This window comes from Lathyrus oleraceus, chromosome 2 (assembly GCF_024323335.1).
Source record: "Lathyrus oleraceus cultivar Zhongwan6 chromosome 2, CAAS_Psat_ZW6_1.0, whole genome shotgun sequence".
Lineage (NCBI taxonomy): Eukaryota > Viridiplantae > Streptophyta > Magnoliopsida > Fabales > Fabaceae > Lathyrus > Lathyrus oleraceus.
The window spans coordinates 399,551,086-399,571,230 of NC_066580.1; the positions used below are offsets into that span (position 1 = coordinate 399,551,086).

The 20,145-nt window shown below is 36.4% G+C and overlaps 1 protein-coding gene across 1 annotated transcript; it reads right to left on the reverse strand.

Annotated features, from left to right (window-relative positions):
• Window positions 1–263: 263 nt before the first annotated feature.
• LOC127123425 (uncharacterized) lies at window positions 264–1,322 on the reverse strand. Its single transcript, XM_051053645.1, has 2 exons — window positions 1,152–1,322; window positions 264–1,043 (listed from the first exon to the last, which is right to left on the reverse strand). Exons 1-2 carry the CDS (start codon window positions 1,320–1,322, stop codon window positions 264–266), a joined length of 951 nt encoding a protein of 316 aa, XP_050909602.1.
• Between the last annotated feature and the right edge of the window lie 18,823 nt (window positions 1,323–20,145).

The window sequence follows — 20,145 nt, forward strand, 5'->3', positions numbered from 1 at the left end:
AAATCCACTTGCGCCTTTCTTTTCTTGTTGGCAGTGTATTCTTCATCCCTTTGCTTCAGCAGCTTTTGAATCTCTGAATTCTCGAACTCAACAATCTGATACTTGTTCTTCCAAGCATCTCTCTCTTGTTGCATATGGGTCAAAGTAATTTGAAGTTTCTCAACATCATTCATAAAAACAAGAGTAGGACATCTATCAGTCATAGGCAAATGCTCTTGGCAAGGATACGACATCTTAAGATCAAGAGCTCTAGCTTAGACCCATTAAAGATAGGGTTCCAAGGAGACACAATCTTTCCTTCCTAATTCTTCTCTTCCCTTCCTAAGGATATTATACCAAGCACGAACAATATTCTCCTTGAAAGCTCTATTATCTTCATTTTCCTTGAGATAGAAACTACTCAACCAAATGTTGTTTGGTTTACCCCTCATAGCATACCCAAACTCATGACGCACCAAAATTGGCTTATAGTTAATGCCTCCCTTTGTACCAAGAAGGGGTACATTGGGAAACTCACCATAACTATCAATAATAATCACCCCATCATAAACACGATGATACCATACAATATCAGAGTGAGTAAGAGCCATGCTTTTCTGTGACCACCTTAATCCATTCTTGAGATCCCAAAAGGAAGCAGATTGCGGCAAGTGAGAAATAAACCACTTGTACAACAAAGGCGTGCAACAAAAAATTATTCCCCCACTCTTTGAAGTCCTATGGTGAATAGAATAATAAGTGTCTCCAAGAAGGGTTGGAACTAGATTTCCAATCAAGAATATCTTTATGGAATTAATGTCAACGAAGTTATCAACATTGGGGAACAAAACCAATCCATAAATGAGCAAAGCGAAGATAACCTCAAATGCGTCCACATTCCTCATACCAGCAAAATAGTGAGCTCTTCCTATCAAGAACTTGAAAGGAATCCCTTGAATACCACTCTTAGAAGTCATATGAGCTTCAGTCGCAAATTTCTTCAAATGAAGAGCTTTGGTAATATCAAGAGGCTTTGGATCTTCTTCTAAATCAGAAAATGGAATCTGATTAGGAATAAGCAAACCAACCAAATAAGAATACTCCTCCAAAGTGGGAATAAGCTGATAATCTGGGAAAGTGAAGCAATGATACATAGAATCATAAAACTGGACCAAAGTGTTAAGGAGCCCATCTTCCATCTTAGTACCCAAAATAGACAAACGCTTTCCATATCGGTCTTGGAAGTTCTTAGTACTAGTAACTAAAGATCCTAACTTTCTCAGGTCCTCTAACTTAGGAGTCCTGAAAGTGCACTTCTGAGTGCTTCTCCTTCCAAAATACATGGTTGGATTATCTGTAATGTTTGCAAAAATAATTCTTAAGTTCCTTGAACACTTGGCCAAAAATCATATTCATGAATGCAGGGATGCATGAATATAACACATCACAACAAGATTACAAATAGGGGAGGTTCAAAGATTCGACGTCACGAGCATGGAACCATTGTTCTAACCATTCCAAAGGTGAGTACTAAGGTTTTCAACACCTGAACAAGAATCGGGTTCTACAAAAGTTCCCATAGTCAACAATCCATCTTTCAGATATTATCGGTCTTCCGACTTGCTCGGGGGCTAATAATATTCTCAAGAGAATCCCATATGAGTGTAGAATCGTGTATCAACTAAATCAGGATAGCGACTGGTTAGCCACCGCACTACATCCTAATAAGGACAAGAAGGGTAAACGGGTTTCTAAAGGTCCTCATCTTCTTAGACTCCCAGGTCAAAAGTAGTAATGTCTTCACGATTAGCTTGTTGGACAAATACTATGATCAAAGGGGTCTCCACTGAGCGGGGGATCTTAAGTCAACTTTTTCATGAATGACTCCATCAAAGCCAACATTGATTATACCCACCATCATAGTCATAAGTGATCTCAAGTTCGGGTTAGGACTTATCTCACGACACAAAGATCACCAAACACCTGAAAACCAGAAAATAACCAAATTGGATCACAAATTAGGCATAGTTTCATCAAAATCAATCATCTATTTTGGCGGATTTGGCTTTTCAACCTATCAACACCCAAGATCCATTGATGTTAACGAAACCTATGACCAGAATTCATGGTCCAAGCAACAAACAAATATATCACAAAACACAGATAAACAAGATAGACTAAACCCCACTCGAAGATAACTCCCCAGCAGAGTCACCACTTTTCTATAGCGGTAAAATATCAGAGATTAAGCTATTCGTTAACTTAACTCACAAAGTAAGAGTCGCCACCACACTTTATTATTTCCAAAGGAATGGGGAAAGAGTCAATAAAACCCAAAATATGCAAATCAAGAGCAAAGCAAAAGAGAACTAGGTAAATAAGTCAGTTATACAAAGGGAAGGTATTAACACCCAAAGTATTCATGGTACACCCAAAATATTTTTATTAATTTGATTCGACAAAACTTCAAGAGTTTTTTGCCTACGTATCACCAATGTGCAATGATGAAATCAGAATCCCGTAGTTCGGGTCAAAAGGACCAAAATTGGTTGCATTGATTTTAAATGAAGAGACATTTTATCAGTTTAAGAAGAATACTCAACTAAACTATTATGAATGTGAGAAAAGGTGAACCTTTGTATCTCAAATGAAATGAGGGCCCGAACTTGGATGATTCAACAAGTATGCCACTAAATCCTTTCAAATGGTAAAGGTTCAACACTTAAATCAATCAAATTTATAATGTTAGGAGTTTTACAACTCAACTAGAAATGACTTATATCTAATCTTAAGAAAAAGTTTTAAAGATAAAAGCCAAGTGGCAAAAAGATTTGAATGAGGTGAAGTTAATTTTAAGTCTTTTGAATTTTTTTCGATATGCTTAAGATGTCTTAGCATTTATTAAGAAAAAAAGGTCAAAAATTAACTTGACAAAGTCAAGGTTTATTAAGAAAATGGTTCAAGTTTAAAAACAAGAATCCTTTAAAAAAAGAGAGAAGATTTTGAAAATTAAAGAAGGGGAGGAGATGAAGGGACTATCCTAAAACTCAAAGTAAAAGATAAGTCAAGAAAGATCTAACAAAGAGGAAGCAACACTTGACTATAAGTCAACATAGAACCCCAATTCCTTTGGATTTTTAACAATTAAGCCCAATACCTAAATGAATAGCAAAGCCTCAAGACAACAACTATCAGATGAATCGAAGTAGAAGTCTCAGATCAAATAAAGATCAAAGTCAAGATATCAATCCCAAAATTATGTCTTCCTTAGATTCAAAGATCAAACATAATTCCATGTACCAGATGAATGTTTTAAGTTCAAAATAACAACACCTGCACTCAGAAAATTCCAAACACAATACCAAGGACTTCAGACAAGAGTAATAGTCAAGAACCCAAATGAAATTATAGACCTCAAATCATAACACCTGCATATAAGTAATCTCAATTACAATGCCTTGGAGTAAACCCCAAGGACTTCAGACAACAGAATAACAAACAAGGTACCACAAAGGTCTCAAGATCACATATCCAAGGTTCTAATCCTAAGGTCCACAAGTATGAATACTATAATATGCCAAGGATAGTCACCAAAACTCTAGAGAGAGCCTTAAGTATTTTTTTATTGTTCAAGTTCTTTATTAGCATCTTTAAAAGAAAAAGAAAGCTCAAGTGAGCAAAGAGAAAATAACATAAGAATAAAATGCTTAAGTGAGCAAAAGAAAAATGACATGAAAGTAAATATGAAAATGAATGATAAGGATGCTAAAATAAATTGCGGGAAAGTAAAGAGCGATAAAGTAAATGACGGGAAAGTAAATGGCGAGAAATTAAAAGCGTAGAAACAAATGTTAGGAGTTAATAGTTAATGACCTCAAAATATGATCAATGATGATTGAATGATTATCTTAGACCAAAGATAATGAGAACTTATTGGAGGATTGATAAAATTAAAACCTCCTAACAACAAGTGTCATAGGTATTGGCTCCAAAATTATTAATCAACAATCCTTGGACATTCAAACATATAATTTGTGCCACTAATGATCATTTTCCATTTTGGGACAAATGTAGCGCTATGTTAAGCAATCGCATACGAACTTATGTAGAAGTCGATACTATACGAGGTCAGTCAATAACAATTTATGAATAATACATGTTAGAGGAATGACACAAAAGTTCATCCCCCTAAAACATGAAGTCCATACAAACAAACATGGTTGATCAAGACCTAAGTCGTGGAAGATACATCATGACAAACTTTCATCAATGCCAAGTACCTTGAATGATCAAAGGATCACCTAAAGGTAGGTTGAAAATGATGAAAGTTCATCAAGTATCCATAAGCCTAAATGAAATTAAAAAAAGTTCAAATGCTTTTCAAATTGATAAAAAGGAAAAAGAAGAAGAAGGAGATGAATAGAGATAAGCGAGAAAAAAAATCCAAATTGAATCAAATGATTAATCAAGTTATCATCAAAATCATTCATCCATTTTGGTGGAGTTTAAAATCAACACCCAAGATCCAATGAGTTTGATGAAACTTATTATCAAATTCCATATGATCCAAGACCATCCAAAATATATACAACATTAAAATTGCAATTAACAAGCAAAATATGATAAGAAAATGATTTTTAAAAGGCTTTTAAAATGAAAATAAGAGGTAAAATAACAAATTAAATTTAATACATCAAAGAAAAATTAAAGGATACCCAAGAAAAGTCAGAAATTTTCACAAATATTTTTAGAATTTTTTTGGTAATTTTTAAAATCAGAAAAAGTATTTTTAAACTAATTAAAATCACTTAAACAAGTGAAAATGATTAAAAATATCAAACAAAAAAATTCAATTCCAGAAAAATTACACAAAGTCAGAAATGAGATAAAATATATTTTTGATTTTTTTCATAATTTTTGGACAATTTATTATGAATTTTAGAAATTAAAATAGTAAATAGTAAAAGGAAATAAGCAGAATTAATGTCAGACACCAAATCCAATCAACTCTGCAAAAGTAAATACATCTAGAGGTCCAGAATCAAAGGCATATGATAATATTATGGTTGAGAATTCATGGAATCACAAATATGGTCATCTTCTCAGATGACAAGTGTTTTCGGTGCCACTTGTCACTCACCGGTGCACCATACAAATCCCAAAAGAATTAAAAAAAAACAAAGAAAAAAGCAAGGAGAAAGAGAGAAGTCAGAAAGTTAAAGAATCAAATCTCTCTCTTCTTTCTCCAATGTCATTACTTTTTCCTTTCATTATTATAAAACAACAACATTAAATATTAAAATAAATCAATCACAACAGTTAAACATGAAGAACACATGATGGAGGAAGAAGAACACGGTGGTGACTCGCGCGGTCTCCAGTGAGGGTGACGCAGTGGTCCGGTGGCGGCCGACAGTGCCGCCGCGAGATGTTCAAAAACATTTTTTTTTACATTTTTTGCTTCAACGCAGTCTCCTCTTTCAACTTCTACAGTTAGTTTTCTCAAAAACTCATTCAATTAGAGTAGATCTACAATCCTTCGTGCAACTTTTTTTGTATTCAAAATTAACTTTAATCAAATCAAATGTAAAAAGTAATGGTAGTTTTGTGTTCTAAGCAAAGAATACCACCCTTTGGAGGAGAAAGAATGAAGAAAGGTGGTGGTTGAAGCTTTTCCGACAAATCTTCCAACGAAGGAGACGTAGCTCCGATGAGGTATTGCTCTCTACCCTCTCTTCTATTTCTTTGCTCTTGTTTTGCGGTGTGAAAATTCAAATCCGAAAAATCCCCCTTGGAAGATTAAAATCAATTCTTTATATAGATTTTATGGTGGTTAAAATGAGACTTTTTGTGAACAAATTTGTTTGTTAAATTTTTTTGGATTGGGTGGAAGAAATGAGGAAAATGGAGTGTCCAAATTTGGACTTGAATCACTATTCCGAAAATCACACTATTTTTGTTGTTATTTTGTGAATAATTTCATTTGGAATGAGCTTTATTTATGATGTTTATTGGAATTAAATTTTGGAATGACTTTATTTTCTTGTTGGAATTAAAAAATGTTGAAGTTTATTGTGGCTGGAAATGTTGGAATGAGTTTGAATGAAATTTTGTTGAGATATTTTTGAAATGAACTTAACAATTTGGAATTTTTCTTGGAATTGATGTGTGTTAATCCAACTTATTTATTTCTTGTCTTGCTAATTCCATGTACTAACATCAACACATTTTTTTTATGGTATGAGCAATGTTGGATTATGTTGGAAACATGAAAAAGATGGTAAGAACCATGGTTATGGAGTTTGAAAAATGTAAGGATAAATTCAAGGAGGCTTTGGAACTTAAAGAAATTCATGGCATGGAAGGTTTAAAAATAAATTTAGAAGCTTGAGAATTTTTTGTAACATGAGAAATGATGGTGTAAAATGAAGTTTCTTGAATTCTTCTTTGCAAATCAACTTGTTGTATTTGAACTCAAACTTTTCACAACTCCAAATTGCAGACATTAGAACTTGGATATAAATTTAGTTACTTGAATCATGAATAACTCATGAGAAAAATTTGAATGATCTTGAAAAATAGTGTATGACAAGTGTTAGAGATCTTTGATGAATGTTGTAACTTGAATTCCAAATAACTCACTTGAATGATCTTTCTCATGAATGGAACATGAAACACCACTTGAATAAACTTGAGAAGTCTTAAAATATTCCTTTAACTTGTAATTTCCAAATCATGAAAAATGATAATTATTTCCCCCATTCTTTGAATTTTTGAACTCGTGAGATAAAGACTTTAAATTTCAAGTAACACAAATTCAAAATAAATGAATCATCCATACTTGAATAAAATAGACTTAGGAATTAGACTTTGAGAACATCATGAACCAAAATACTTTGAAAATGGTACCTTGAATTCCAAATAATCCAATTTGCATTCTTTCTTCAACTTAAATCAAATTCTTGAACAAAATAAATGCTCAAGAATTTAACTTCCATTGATTGAATTTAACACCTTTAAATCAATGCTCCAAGAGAACATGAATCAACAAGGAACAAATTGATTTAGTAGAAACTCAAAATAAATCTCCACCACCTGACAAGTATTATCTCAAGAAGAAAATTCTGATTCAATCTTCTGAACTTCCAAGCTCAAACAAAATTAATAGGAAGACCCAAATCTCACTGGAATTTCTTGATTCAAAATCCTACCCTGTCAGAGAAATAGAAATAAACAATGCATATATATTTTTTTTTAATTTTAGCTAGATGTTAGTAAAAGATAATAAAGTATATATACAAGACTAAAAATACGCAAAAACAAAGGAGGCGTTTGGTGATCCTTGTGTGGCAAGCAAGAGCACTTATGATGAGGAGACAACTAAATTTGTGATCTTGTATGCATTTAAAACAATGCGGATGGAGTGAGATCTTAGGGGCAAAAATTAGGGTATAACAGGTGTAAGACAAGAAGACTGAGGCTGCTTGTAGAAAATCGAGATCAGAGTTAAAGCCTAAAATCTTACTCTTGTGAAAGTTGACAAGCAATCCTGATGAAAGCATGAAACCACAAAGCACATATTTAATGGTCCAAATGTTCTCCCAAGACGCTTTTCCAACTTTGATAATGTCGTTAGCAAATTGTAATAGGTTAAACTTCAGATTGTCAGCTAACTTGAAAGGATGAAAACACTTCCCAAAGTAAGCATTACGCAGCAATCCAATAATTCCTTCAGCTGTAATGATGAATAAAAATTGTGAAAAGGGGTCTCCCCGAAGAAACCCTCGCTCCGCTTGAAATTGCATGGTAGCACAACCATTGATCATGGTCAAAATGGAATTTGCACCAACGCATCTATGTATCCAACTAATCCACTTGCTACCAAAATTCATACGCTTTAGGACATTGAAGAGATCATCCCAAGATACTGAGTTAAACGCCTTTCCAAAGTCGACTTTGAATAAGAAAATATCCTTCTTAAACCTTCTTGAGAAATTAACTAGCTCGCTAACTACAAGCACCACGTTAAACATGTTCCTAATGGAAATAAAAGTTCATTGAGACTTTGAAAAAAGATTCCCAACCATCCATTTCAATGTCTCGGCCAAAAGCTTTGATATAATCTTATAAACACTACCTATCAAGCAAAAAGTCCTATAGTAATTGAGCTCTAGAAGATTATGATATTTCAGAATCAAAGATACGAAGGAAGTTGCTATTGCTCTTGGAAGATGGCCATGGGAAACAAATTCATTGACACACTCGAATAAATTAACTTTGATAATATCCTAACAAGCTTTAAAGAATTCCATGATAAACCCGTCAGGCTCAGGGATTTTATCACACACAGAGCTCCAAATCACCTCTTTCATATACTGCATTAGAAAAGGTTTTTCCAAATCTGGACTTTCAACTTCAGACAATTGATTGAAATCCACTTCATCCAACTTGGGGCGCCTGAAATTATGCTCTTAAAACCTCTTCTTAAAGTGGTTGAAAGCCAGAGTTTTAATACCACTGACATCATCAATAAATTCATCACCCAATATGAGCGCATCTATACTATCCCGCCTTAAATGGTACTTGAGGAAAGAATGGAAATTTTTTGGAGTTTTGGTTGCCATCTCATAACCACCTACATCTAGACTTCTGCTTTCCAAACTAATTTTTGAGCAGTCACTCTCTCTTGATAGCATCGTGAACACCTAAATCAACATTCCCAAAAGTCTCTATATTTCAAGATCTATTCCTATCACTAGTAGTAAGAACAATTGAATATGAAGACATAATAAAGAGAGCATAAAAGAAATGGTACTTGAAGTCCGAAGGAATGAAGATTAGATGGTACAAGCATAGGGAGAAGGTTGCTTGGAAAAGATATTTGAATAAAAACTAAGTCTTTTAAAGTAATAAAGTTGTAACGGTTAAAAATTTGTGTCAAAGGATAATGATGGAAGTGGGAATCCCCAAAAAAATTCATCATCACTAAAGAAAGAGAGAATTTGATTAAGATGTGCTCTTACGTCTACCATGATTATGACACGTCATTAAAATCGAGTATCACAGCATAAGAAGACCGAGGAAAGCTTCGACTATAAATGAAAGGAAATTTCCAGGTTTTCTTTGTCTGAACAATTCAACCTTTCAGGTCTCATGCTCGAGGGGCTTATGTACATCCAAAAAATTTAGTTTGACCAGCCGAGATATAATACAAACGAAGCCTATTTTGAACGTGAGCTCTTTGAAGACGAGTTGGTGTGACAATTGAGTAAGATAAGGCTAATAGGTTAGATAATTGTGTTTATACCTACTAATCAGAATCTGGATAAGGTATCAAAATAAGCAAGACAGAGTCGACCTCATGTAAGCCAAGAATGATCTAGCTCATGCAAGTCGGATCCGATGAAAAGGTTAAAAATTAATTTGAAGGGTCGTTGATGGTTCTTCTGGCTATATATAAAATATAGTCTGTCGGGTACTTGACTGCAAGTGCACAGTCTAGTCGCTTTAGTTTTAAAAGATATCGATCCCACCGGGACCTATGGTCAAACTAGTGCTGCTAACGTCCCTATGTTTAGCTAAGGGAATATATTAGTAAAAGTTCGGGGGTAATATAGTAATCTAAAGGGAAATTTTGGTTTTAAGAAAGAATAAAGGGAAGGAATCAGTATGCAGCGCATTAATCGTCAGGGATTCGATAAGTCACCGGTGAATAGTTTAAATGCCAAATATCTCTCAGTAGAAAATGTTTATTTAAAAGACTTTATCTCACACTCTCGTGGTTGTTGATTTGGCCTATAACTTTAAGTCAGAATGTACGCTATCGCTGTCCCATTTGAAGTAAAAATTACTTTTTGAAAATAAATAAGTTCTAATTGTTTTTAAAGTGCTCTCGCTGTTTTTAAATTCAATGCCTAATTTTTACTATCCAACTCGAGCCTCACGCTCTCGCGATTGTTGGTTCTTACCTTAGTTAATTTCCCACTCTCGTGGCAAAATCGTATTAAATAGCTTTTCACGCTTTTGTGATAAAGTTAATTAAATTTAGATTAAAAACTTCAGCCTAAAAGATTATTTGAGAAAAAAGGGTTTTCACCGGTTATTATTAAATCTCATCAAATTAAGTTGCTACATACCGATACCGGTAGTTTAGCCGGACATATTAATTAAAACAATCACAAGGCATACACAGATCAACATTTTGGCAAACATGCTTTTAACAATAAATGGGCAATAATAATAATAATTCAATAAAAACCTGGATATCGAAGTACAAAGTATAACGATTCTTGGAGCAATTGAGCAGACCTCCACAAGTCGGTAGGCTTTGCTTCTTCAATACAGATTACTACTTAAAATTAAACAAAGGTGTAGTAGCTCCCCAGTGTAGGAAACTACTACTATGGCTAACTGAAAAACTAACTGGAAAAGGGAAACTATGAAAAGAATGGCGAATACAATAAGGCAACAGAAACAAGGTTGCTTGAAAGAAAGAAAAAATGCTGAATGCTAAAAACTGGAAACTAAATTGCAGAGCATCAAATCAAAGTAGGCATCCCCAATTTTTCCCAATTGAGTCCTTTATATAGTGTCCGTTAGGTCTTGGTAGCTGAGGAATTCAAGGAACACTTGGTCTTGAGAGAGGAAATCGTGGGAAAAGTTTGTTGGAGGAAATATAGGCACTTTTGGGTGCCTGTTGCTGACTGCTTCAAAGCACAGTTTGTGGCCGTGTGACGCTCGTCATGGGCCTGTGACGGTCATCACAGTCTGGGCCGTGACGAGCGTCATGAATGTGTGGCGATCGTCACATCAGCAAAATCTGCTTTTGCTGTTCTTCTGGTTTTTCTATGCTTTTTCGCTTGTTTCTTCTTCTTTTTCTTCCTTTTCTTCATTTTGCTCTTTAGTGTGTGGAGATTCAAATACCTGCAAAAACAACATGAATACTTGCGCAATAATCGGGATATTAATCGAAATGATGTGATTTCTGAGTGTAAATAGAGACAATTATCTGATGTGTTTTTGCGTTATCAAACTCCCCTTAACTTGAATCTTTGCTTGTCCTCAAGCAAACATAATTTGAAAAATAGAATTTAAACGCGGATACATTACCCGTTCGTACGTGGTTGTCAGATGGGTTGTTAGGATGTCCGATATTGAGTGAAACACCAAAGATACTGTGACGACACGAGCTTTTAGCTTTATCATTGATCTCTCCTTTACACAAGCCAGTTCGAATCATGCTATTATATCTCGACCTAGTGTCTCTATTTCTATTTCACCCGGTTTCATTCTAGCGCAATCACATTAAGCCCTTTGCCTCCGCACGCACTTAGTGAAGTAGCTAGTTAGTGACTTTGATCATTTTCTTGGCACGGGGGTCTGGTACACTAATGTGGTACCCCTTTATATATCCCATTTTAAGGTTGTGGGGGATCGAACCGTAGTTCTCCCTACCGAGTCCAGTTCCAGGTGAAGGTGAGAAAAACAAGAAAGGGGGGGTTTGAATTGTTTTGAAAAATAAGCGCTTTTCAAAATGAAAATCACACAAGGATTTTATACTGGTTCGCTTATAACACAAAGCTACTCCAGTCCACCCGGCCAAGGTGATTTCGCCTTCAACAAGGACTTAATCCACTAATCTTGAAAGATTACAAACAACGTCTAAGATAAAAATCTCTTAGCCCTCTCAAGTATACAGACTACACAGAGTCACTTGAGGAAATCAACAAACAATAAATGAAAGATTTATGTAATCTAGAGTGCTTCTAAGAAAGCAAATATTACAGTGTTAAGAACAAGAGTTTTTCACGTTATAAGCAAAAGCTTCGTGAATATCTTAGAGAGAAAGAATGTTTTTTTTTTTTGACTTGGTGTTTCAGTATAATTTTGGCTTGTTGGCTTACTGACTTGTTAGCTAGTATCTGTTTTTGAAAGTTGATTCTCAATCCTTTATATAGATCAGTGAGGTAGTAGTTGAAACTGGTGGATATTGAGATGAAGTTACGCCATCACATAAATAGCTTCTGCAGGATGACTTTTTCTTCTTGAAATGACTACTTACCACAAGTAGTATTTTCTTTATTGAAGTTGGAGATTAACGTCTCTTTCTCAATTAGGAAATCCATTTGCAAATCTTTTCTTGACTTAAACGTTACTCTTTCATGATTAGCAATTCCATGCTCAGAGTATTTGTGTTTCTGGAGATCTTGGAAACTTTCTTCTGATGTTGATCTCTTGAGAGTTCAGATGGTTTCTTCAGATACCGCTGAGAACTTCTGGAGCTTTGTTCAGAGTCAGAACTTCTAGAGCTTACTTTTTGTTCAGATGCTTCTGATACTTTGCTGTTTTGCTCAGAGTTAGACTTTCTTGAACTTGTTTCCACTTCAGATGCTTCTGATCATTTGATATTTTGTATCTGATCTTGTTTTGTATCTGATGACATCATTAGATTCCTTCCTTCTTTCTTTAGAATCCTGCACACTTAGAAACTTTTCGTTAGGGTGCCATTTTTGGTTTCATCCTTTGTTATCATCAAAATCAAGGAATCTGTTGTAGAACAATTTTGTTCTTACAATCTCCCCCTTTTTGATGATGACAAAACAATCTTAATTAGCAGATGAAACATATAAAATATCAGATCAGATAGACAAGAGCTCCCCCTGAGATAGTGCTAGGGAGTTCTGAAGTTCTTACCAGAGTTTCTTAAGTAAAGAGGTTTCTGAAGTTCTCTGCAATTTCTTAAGTCCAAGTTAGATAATTTTATTTATAGAAAAAAATATGTTGCAGAATGCTTAAGGTATTAGACAATATTTTCATCAGAGCTATTAATTACTTCTCCCCCTTTTTGTCAGAATCAAAAAGACATAGTAGAAAATAAGTAAAGAGAAAAACTTGAATTCATAGATAGAAGCACAAAGGCAACAAGAAAAAAACATCAGATTCAGAGAGATAGCAAAAACAAAGACAACAGGCAAGCCAAAAAATAAATCCTAAGTGCCTAAGGGTTTGGAGGCGGAGGCATTCTCTGAAGCAACATTGCAAGCATGCTCTGGATGTTTTCGTTGACAGTATCTTGCTTGTCCATTCTGGCCCGGAGTTCATTCTGATCTTGCTTGAGTTCTTTCAGAGTCTGAAGAACCGTAGGAATCACAGAAGAGGACTCCCCCAGAGTCAGAGCCTTCTGAGCTTCAGCTTCAGCAGCAGCTTGAGCTTCTGCATCTGCCAGAGCCTTTGCTTCAGCTTCCTTTTGCCTTAGGATTTCAGCTTCCTTAGCAAGTCTTTCTTCTTCTATCCTTCTTGCTTCTTCTGCTTCTCTGGCAATTCTCTCTTCCTCAAGCCTTCTGGCTTCAGCTTCTCTGGCAAGTCTCTCCTGGAGTCTTGCCTCATCATCTCTGATGTAGCCATTTCTGACTTGTTCAGAGATACTCTTCAGCCTAAAGGCCTCAGATGTCATCCAGCCAATGACTCTGTTCCAGTGTGTCCTTACAGATTCAGGATCATCACTGACTTCAGAGTTAGTGACCAGAGAATCGACCTTTTGAACTGAAGCCTCTGCAATCATCAAGATGGCTTCCTTAAGGGTAGGCTTAGAAAGTTCAGGTTCAGGTTCTGGTTCAGAGGTGTGAGGTGGAGAGTTTGGAGGGCTGAGATTTAAAGTGAGAGGTTCAGATTCTAATTCAGGTTGGGGTTCAGATTCTGCTTCTGGTTGAGGTTCAGATGTTTGGGGTGAAGCATAAAGAGGGTTTAAATCTAAAGGTTCAGATTCTGGTTCTGGTTCAGCGGAGATGTTTGGTGGGTTGATATCAGAAGTGGGATGGTCAGAGGGTTGGTTTTCAGAAGGTATGGTGGTTGTTTGTTGTGGTGGAGGTGAAGTTGCTTCAAATTGTGTTTGTGTTTGTTGTGAAGCAAGTCTATGAGCATAAATTGTGGCTATGGTTGGGGAATCAGGGTCAGAAAATTCTGGGTCAGAAGAGAGGGAAACATATGGGGGTGATTCTGGTGCTAAGGATGATGAAGATGAAGTGCTTTGGTGAGTTTGTGCAGGTTTAGAGGGAGGTATGAAGGTACGGGCTATATTTAGAACTGGTGTAGGTTGGGAGATTCTGGTGATTGAGGGTGAAATATCAGAGGTGGTATAAATAGGTTGTGAAGAGAGAGGGTTAGAAGAAGCCATAAGAGGATTAGAGGTATTAGGAGGAACAGACTTACCAGTTGATATATTCAGAGGAGCTGAAGATTTGCTTCCAGAAGTTTCTCCGAGTCTGGCCTTCTTTGCCTGAGATGCTACCTTCTTTTCAGAAAGACCTCTCTTGTATCTGACGAAGTCTTCTTCAGAGTCCAGACAGTCGTCGAGGCTGAAATCAGAGATGTCAACACCATCATCCAGCAGACGCTGAAGATAGATAGCAACAGCGTCTCTGGGTTCATTCTTGAAGAATCTGGCAAGGCCATGAGGCATCTTCCTCTGATCTTTCAAACTATCCCAGGATGTATCCAGAGTTGGCCTAACTTGAATTTTCTTGATTATCCCCATACTCTTGAGGTTTCTGGCATTCAGAGGCTTCCCCACATCTATTGCCAGATCATCCATCAGTTTTGTCTTTTCCAGATGGTCTACCAGTCCATGCTCAATGAAGACGTCAGATAGCAATCTTCCCAGAGGAATGTAGGATCTGGGCTTCATGTTGTTTCTGGTTTCTCTGACCGAATCTCTCAGATATCTGAAAAGGAGAGCAGGGAGGCAGATCTTTATACCCTTCTGAATGCAGTACAGAATGCATTTCTGGTCTGCATTGATGTAGTCAGAGGAGTTAGAGGCAGGACGGTGGTGAATGGTTCCCAGAATAATCTTCAGCCACACTCTGAGGTTCTGGTGCAGCTCCTTGTTCTTTGAAGGATTTCCTTCAACGTTGGGTTTGAAGATTATTGGGTTGATAACATCAGTGATGCGCTTTGACCTAGGAGGGATGTTGTAAATCCTTTTTCCTCCACTTATCTCCATGTTCAACAGAGAGGCAATAGACCCTTCAGTAATAACAATCTTCACCCCCAGAACATATGAGACGATGAAGTTGTCATCTGCATCTGCAAATCTCCAGAACTCCTTGACGAGAAGTGGGTAAATGGGACCATAAAGTCTTTGGAAATAGTTTTCCCACCCTTGTTGACGAAGTTCTCCAGTTAGATCAACGCCATTTCTTCTTAGGTTGTCGAAATCAACAAGCGATTCGCACAACACATCCAAACCTTCAAAAGGGGTTGAAAGGTTGATATGGCGTTCACGGTCAAGAACGTGAGGTTCTTTGTAAACAGGGGTGATGGTGACGCCTGTAACCGTTGGAGTTTGAGTGTTTGAGGTTTGAGCAGTAGAACTAGATTCCATTTGTTGAGAGAAGTTAAAGACTTCTTGTTGTTGAGCGTCCATGGTGAAGAAGAAGATGAAGATTGAGGAACTTGCAGAGAATGCTTCAGAGAGTTTTAGGGTTTTAGAGAGGGTTTGAGAGTGAGTGAGAGTGATAAGTGTGAAATGTGAGAAAAATGTTTATATACTCTAAGTAAAACACATGCAAAACGACACACATTCCAGCGTTAGCACAAAAATCAAAATAGCACGTTTAGGGGGAAAAATGATTACAGCTAATTAATGAATGTCTAATCCCAACAGTACGCACACTGCTCTAGGAGATTTCAAACGTTCTGACCTTTGATTTCTTTTGACAGCTGTCTAGAAGTTCTAGGGTTAGACGCTTGGTGCTCCACGTGTTGATGTATCTGATCTTCATGAATACCAAAGGATTGGTTTCTGAAGATTTCTAACTCAGATATCTTCTTAACTTGGTAGAAGTATCAGAGTCAGAGGCAAAAGTTCATTTGTTTACATCAGAGTCACATTTTACATTTTCAGAGCCATATTTCCCTCAGGGCAATTTTTAATGTTCAGATGTTCTAAGATAAAAAGAAATCTATCTTCAGCTAGAGGCTTAGTAAAGATATCTGCCCATTGATGTTCTGTATCAATGAACTTCAATGTTACTATCCCTTTCTGAACATAGTCTCTGATAAAATGATGTTTTATTTCTATGTGTTTGGCTCTGGAATGTAGAATGGGATTCTTACTTAAACAAATAGCAGCAGTATTATCACAAAAGATAGGAATGTTACTCTCAAAGATTTGTAGATCTTCTAGCTGATGCTTCATCCAGAGCATCTGAGTTGTGCACAGTGATGCTGAGATGTATTCTGCTTCTGCAGTTGATAGAGCAATAGTTGACTGTCTTTTGCTAGCCCAGGAGATTAGATTGTTTCCCAGAAGCTGGCAATTCCCAGATGTGCTTTTTCGTTCTATTCTATCTCCTGCATAATCTGCATCACAATAACCCGAGAGTCTATACTCTGATGTTTTCTCATACATCAGGCCCAGGTTAGGAGTTCCTTTCAGATACTTAAGAATTCTCTTAACTGCTGTTAAATGAGATTCTCTAGGATCTGATTGGAATCTGGCACAAAGACAGACACTAAAGAGAATATCAGGACGAGTAGTAGTCAGATAGAGGAGAGAGCCTATCATACCTCGATAGAGCTTCTGACAAACCTTGTTGCTTACCTCTTCCTTTTCCAGAATGCAAGTTGGGTGCATGGGAGTTTTTGCAGAGTTGCATTCAGTCATGTCAAACTTCTTCAGAACGTCTTTAATGTACTTGCTTTGATGAACGTACGTGACTTCTGGAGTTTGATTAATTTGAATTCCCAGAAAGAACTTTAGTTCTTGCATTAAACTCATCTCAAATTCTGCCTGCATTAACTTAGAAAATTCTTGGCAAACAGAGATATTAGCAGAACCAAAAATAATATCATCAACATAAATCTGGCATATCATGAGATCATTATTAAGGTTTTTACAGAAGAGTGTAGAATCAACTTTCCCTCTGATAAAATTTTGTTCCAGAAGAAAATTGCTTAATCGTTCATACCAAGCTCTGGGAGCTTGTTTAAGTCCATATAAAGATTTCTTAAGTTTAAAAACATGTTCTGGAAAATTTGAGTTTTCAAAACCTGGAGGTTGGTTGACATACACTTCTTCTGATATATAACCATTAAGAAATGCACTCTTGACATCCATTTGATATAATTTAATAGAATGATTAATAGCAAAAGATACAAGAAGACGAATAGATTCTAACCTCGCGACTGGAGCAAAGGTTTCATTATAGTCAATACCTTCTTGTTGACTGTAACCTTGAGCTACCAGTCGAGCTTTGTTTCTGACAACTTCTCCTTTCTCGTTCAGCTTGTTTCTGAAAACCCATCTGGTTCCAATGACATGAGTGCCTCTGGGTTTAGGAACGAGATCCCAGACATCATTCTTTGAGAATTGATCCAATTCTTCTTGCATAGCTGCCACCCAGTCGTTATCCTGAAGTGCTTCATCACAAGACGTAGGCTCAATCAGAGACACTAGTCCCAGAGTGGTATCTTCAGACGTTCTGAAGGTAGATCTGGTTCTGACAGGTTCGTCCTTGTTTCCCAGAATCAAATCTTCAGATACATTGATACGACTTTTGACTTTCTTTGGGATTTCTGGAGATTTAATTTCTTCAGAGTTTTGAGTGACAGTTGCTTCTGGAGTTTTATCAGATTCTACAAGAGTGATTTCCAAATCTGCAAACTTTTCAACTAGCTTTGACTTTTCAGGGTCAAGCTTATCATCAAATCTGACATGAATTGATTCTTCCACAATTTTGGTTTCTGTGTTGTATACTCTATAGCCTTTAGAGCGTTCTGAGTATCCTAACATAATACCTTTCTGTGCTTTGGAATCAAACTTGTTCAGATGTTCTTTAGTATTTAATATAAAACAAGAACATCCAAAAGGATGAAAATATGAAATGTTTGGTTTTCTTCCTTTACACAGTTCATAGGGAGTCTTTTCCAGAATAGGTCTTATAGAGATTCTATTCTGAATATAACACGCTGTATTTACAGCTTCTGCCCAAAAGTGCTTTGCTACATTTGTTTCATTGATCATGGTTCTGGCCATCTCTTGGAGTGTCCTATTCTTCCTCTCTACAACTCCATTTTGTTGTGGAGTTCTAGGGCAGGAGAAATCATGGGATATTCCATTAGAATCAAATAATTCTTCAAAATCTTTGTTTTCAAATTCTCCACCATGATCACTTCTGACTCTAATAATTTTAGAGTCAAATTCTTTTTGCACTTTGGAACAGAAACTTGTGAATACAGAGTGAGACTCACTCTTGTGCTTTAGGAATTTTACCCATGTCCAGCGACTGTAATCATCAACAATGACTAGTCCATACTTCTTTCCATTAACTGATGCTGTTTTCACAGGACCAAATAAGTCAATGTGAAGAAGTTCCAGAGGCTTAGAGGTAGAAACAACATTTTTCTTTTTAAAAGATGTTTTTGAAAATTTTCCTTTCTGACAAGCTTCACACAGAGCATCTGAAGAAAACTTCAGTTTAGGTAGGCCTCTGACTAACTCGAGTTTAGTTAGCTGAGAAAGTTTCCTCATGCTAATGTGTCCCAAGCGTCTATGCCATACCCATTGCTCTTCGTGAACTGACATTAGACATTTAACATTTTGATCTTTTAAATCAGAAAGATTTATTTTGTAAATGTTGTTTTTCCTCTTGCCTGTGAAAAGGACAGAGCCATCGTTCTGATTAATGGCTTTACATGTTTTTTGATTGAAGATTACATCATAACCGTTATCACTTAATTGACTTATGGATAACAAGTTATGCATTAATCCTTCTACATAAAGAACATCAGATATAGAGGGAAGAGTACCATTACCAATAGTTCCGGAGCCTCTGATCCTTCCTTTCTGATCTCCTCCGAAGCCTACAAATCCAGCGTCTTTAAGTTCCAGACTTTGGAACATAGACTTTCTTCCCGTCATGTGTCGCGAGCATCCAGAGTCCAGGTACCATGACTGGTGTCTGAACTTTGCTGCATAGGATATCTGCAACATAGATAATCTTATCTTTCGGTACCCAGAATCTCTTGGGTCCTTTTAGATTAGTTTTCCCAGAGTTTCTTATAACTTTGGGTCTTCTAGCATTTTTAAATTTGTGTTCTTGTGTGTGTGTGTAGTGATATGAAAAAGGAGATTTAATTTGATCACTTGTAGAAGTTTTATCTTCCTTAGGATCATACCCAATTCCCCTTTTATTGTTCTGACTTACTCCATAAATCATGGATGCCATAATACTCCTATCTATCCCATTCTTCAGAAATTCTTGAAAGGCTTCTTCATATTTATAAATAATTTTATTTGAAGTTTGTGGTGCTTGAGACAACGCTTCTTCTAATTCTGAGCTTTTTGTTTTTGCTCCATCTCTTTCTAACGTTAAAGATCTGATTGTATCTTCATGTGCTAGAATTGTTATCTCAAGTTCATTACATTCTTCAAATTTTGTTTTAAGACAGCCTTTAATGTTTTTAAACTTTTGTTTTAATTTCTGATAAGAGGTAAGAGTTTCTGACAAACATGATTCTAAGTCAGATCGAGAAAGTTCAGAAAATACCTCTTCAGATTCTTCGTCTGAGCTGCTGGATGTGGTAGCCATAAGTGCTACGTTGGCCTGTTCATCAGAGTCAGATTCTGATGATCCAGATTCACTGTCATCCCAGGTAGCCAACAGTCCTTTCTTTGTTCTGAAGATGTTTTTCTTGAAGCTTTCTTTTCTAGGGTTGTCCTTCTTTAGCTTAGGGCATTCATTCCTGTAATGACCTGTTTCTTTACATTCATAACAGGTAATATCTTTGTTAGCTTTACCTTTTGAAGTTGACTCTGATCGATCCCCTCTGGGTCTTGGTCTCCTGAAGTTGTTGTTCCTCTTTTTCCAGAGTTGCTTAACTCTTCTGGTTAGTAGGGACAACTCTTCTTCATCATCAGAGTCTTCAGGTTCAGAGTCGTCAGTATCTTCAGTTTCTTCCTGGAGAGCTTTGGTTCTGTCAGGTTTCCGTCTTTCAGATCTGGACTTTAGCGCTACGGACTTGTTCCTTTTCTGAGGTTCATCCTCCTCTAGTTCTATCTCATGACTTCTGAGAGAACTAACAAGTTCTTCAAGGCTGATATTGTTCAGATCCTTTGACAGCTTCAGAGCAGTAACCATAGGTCTCCATTTCTTTAGCAGACTT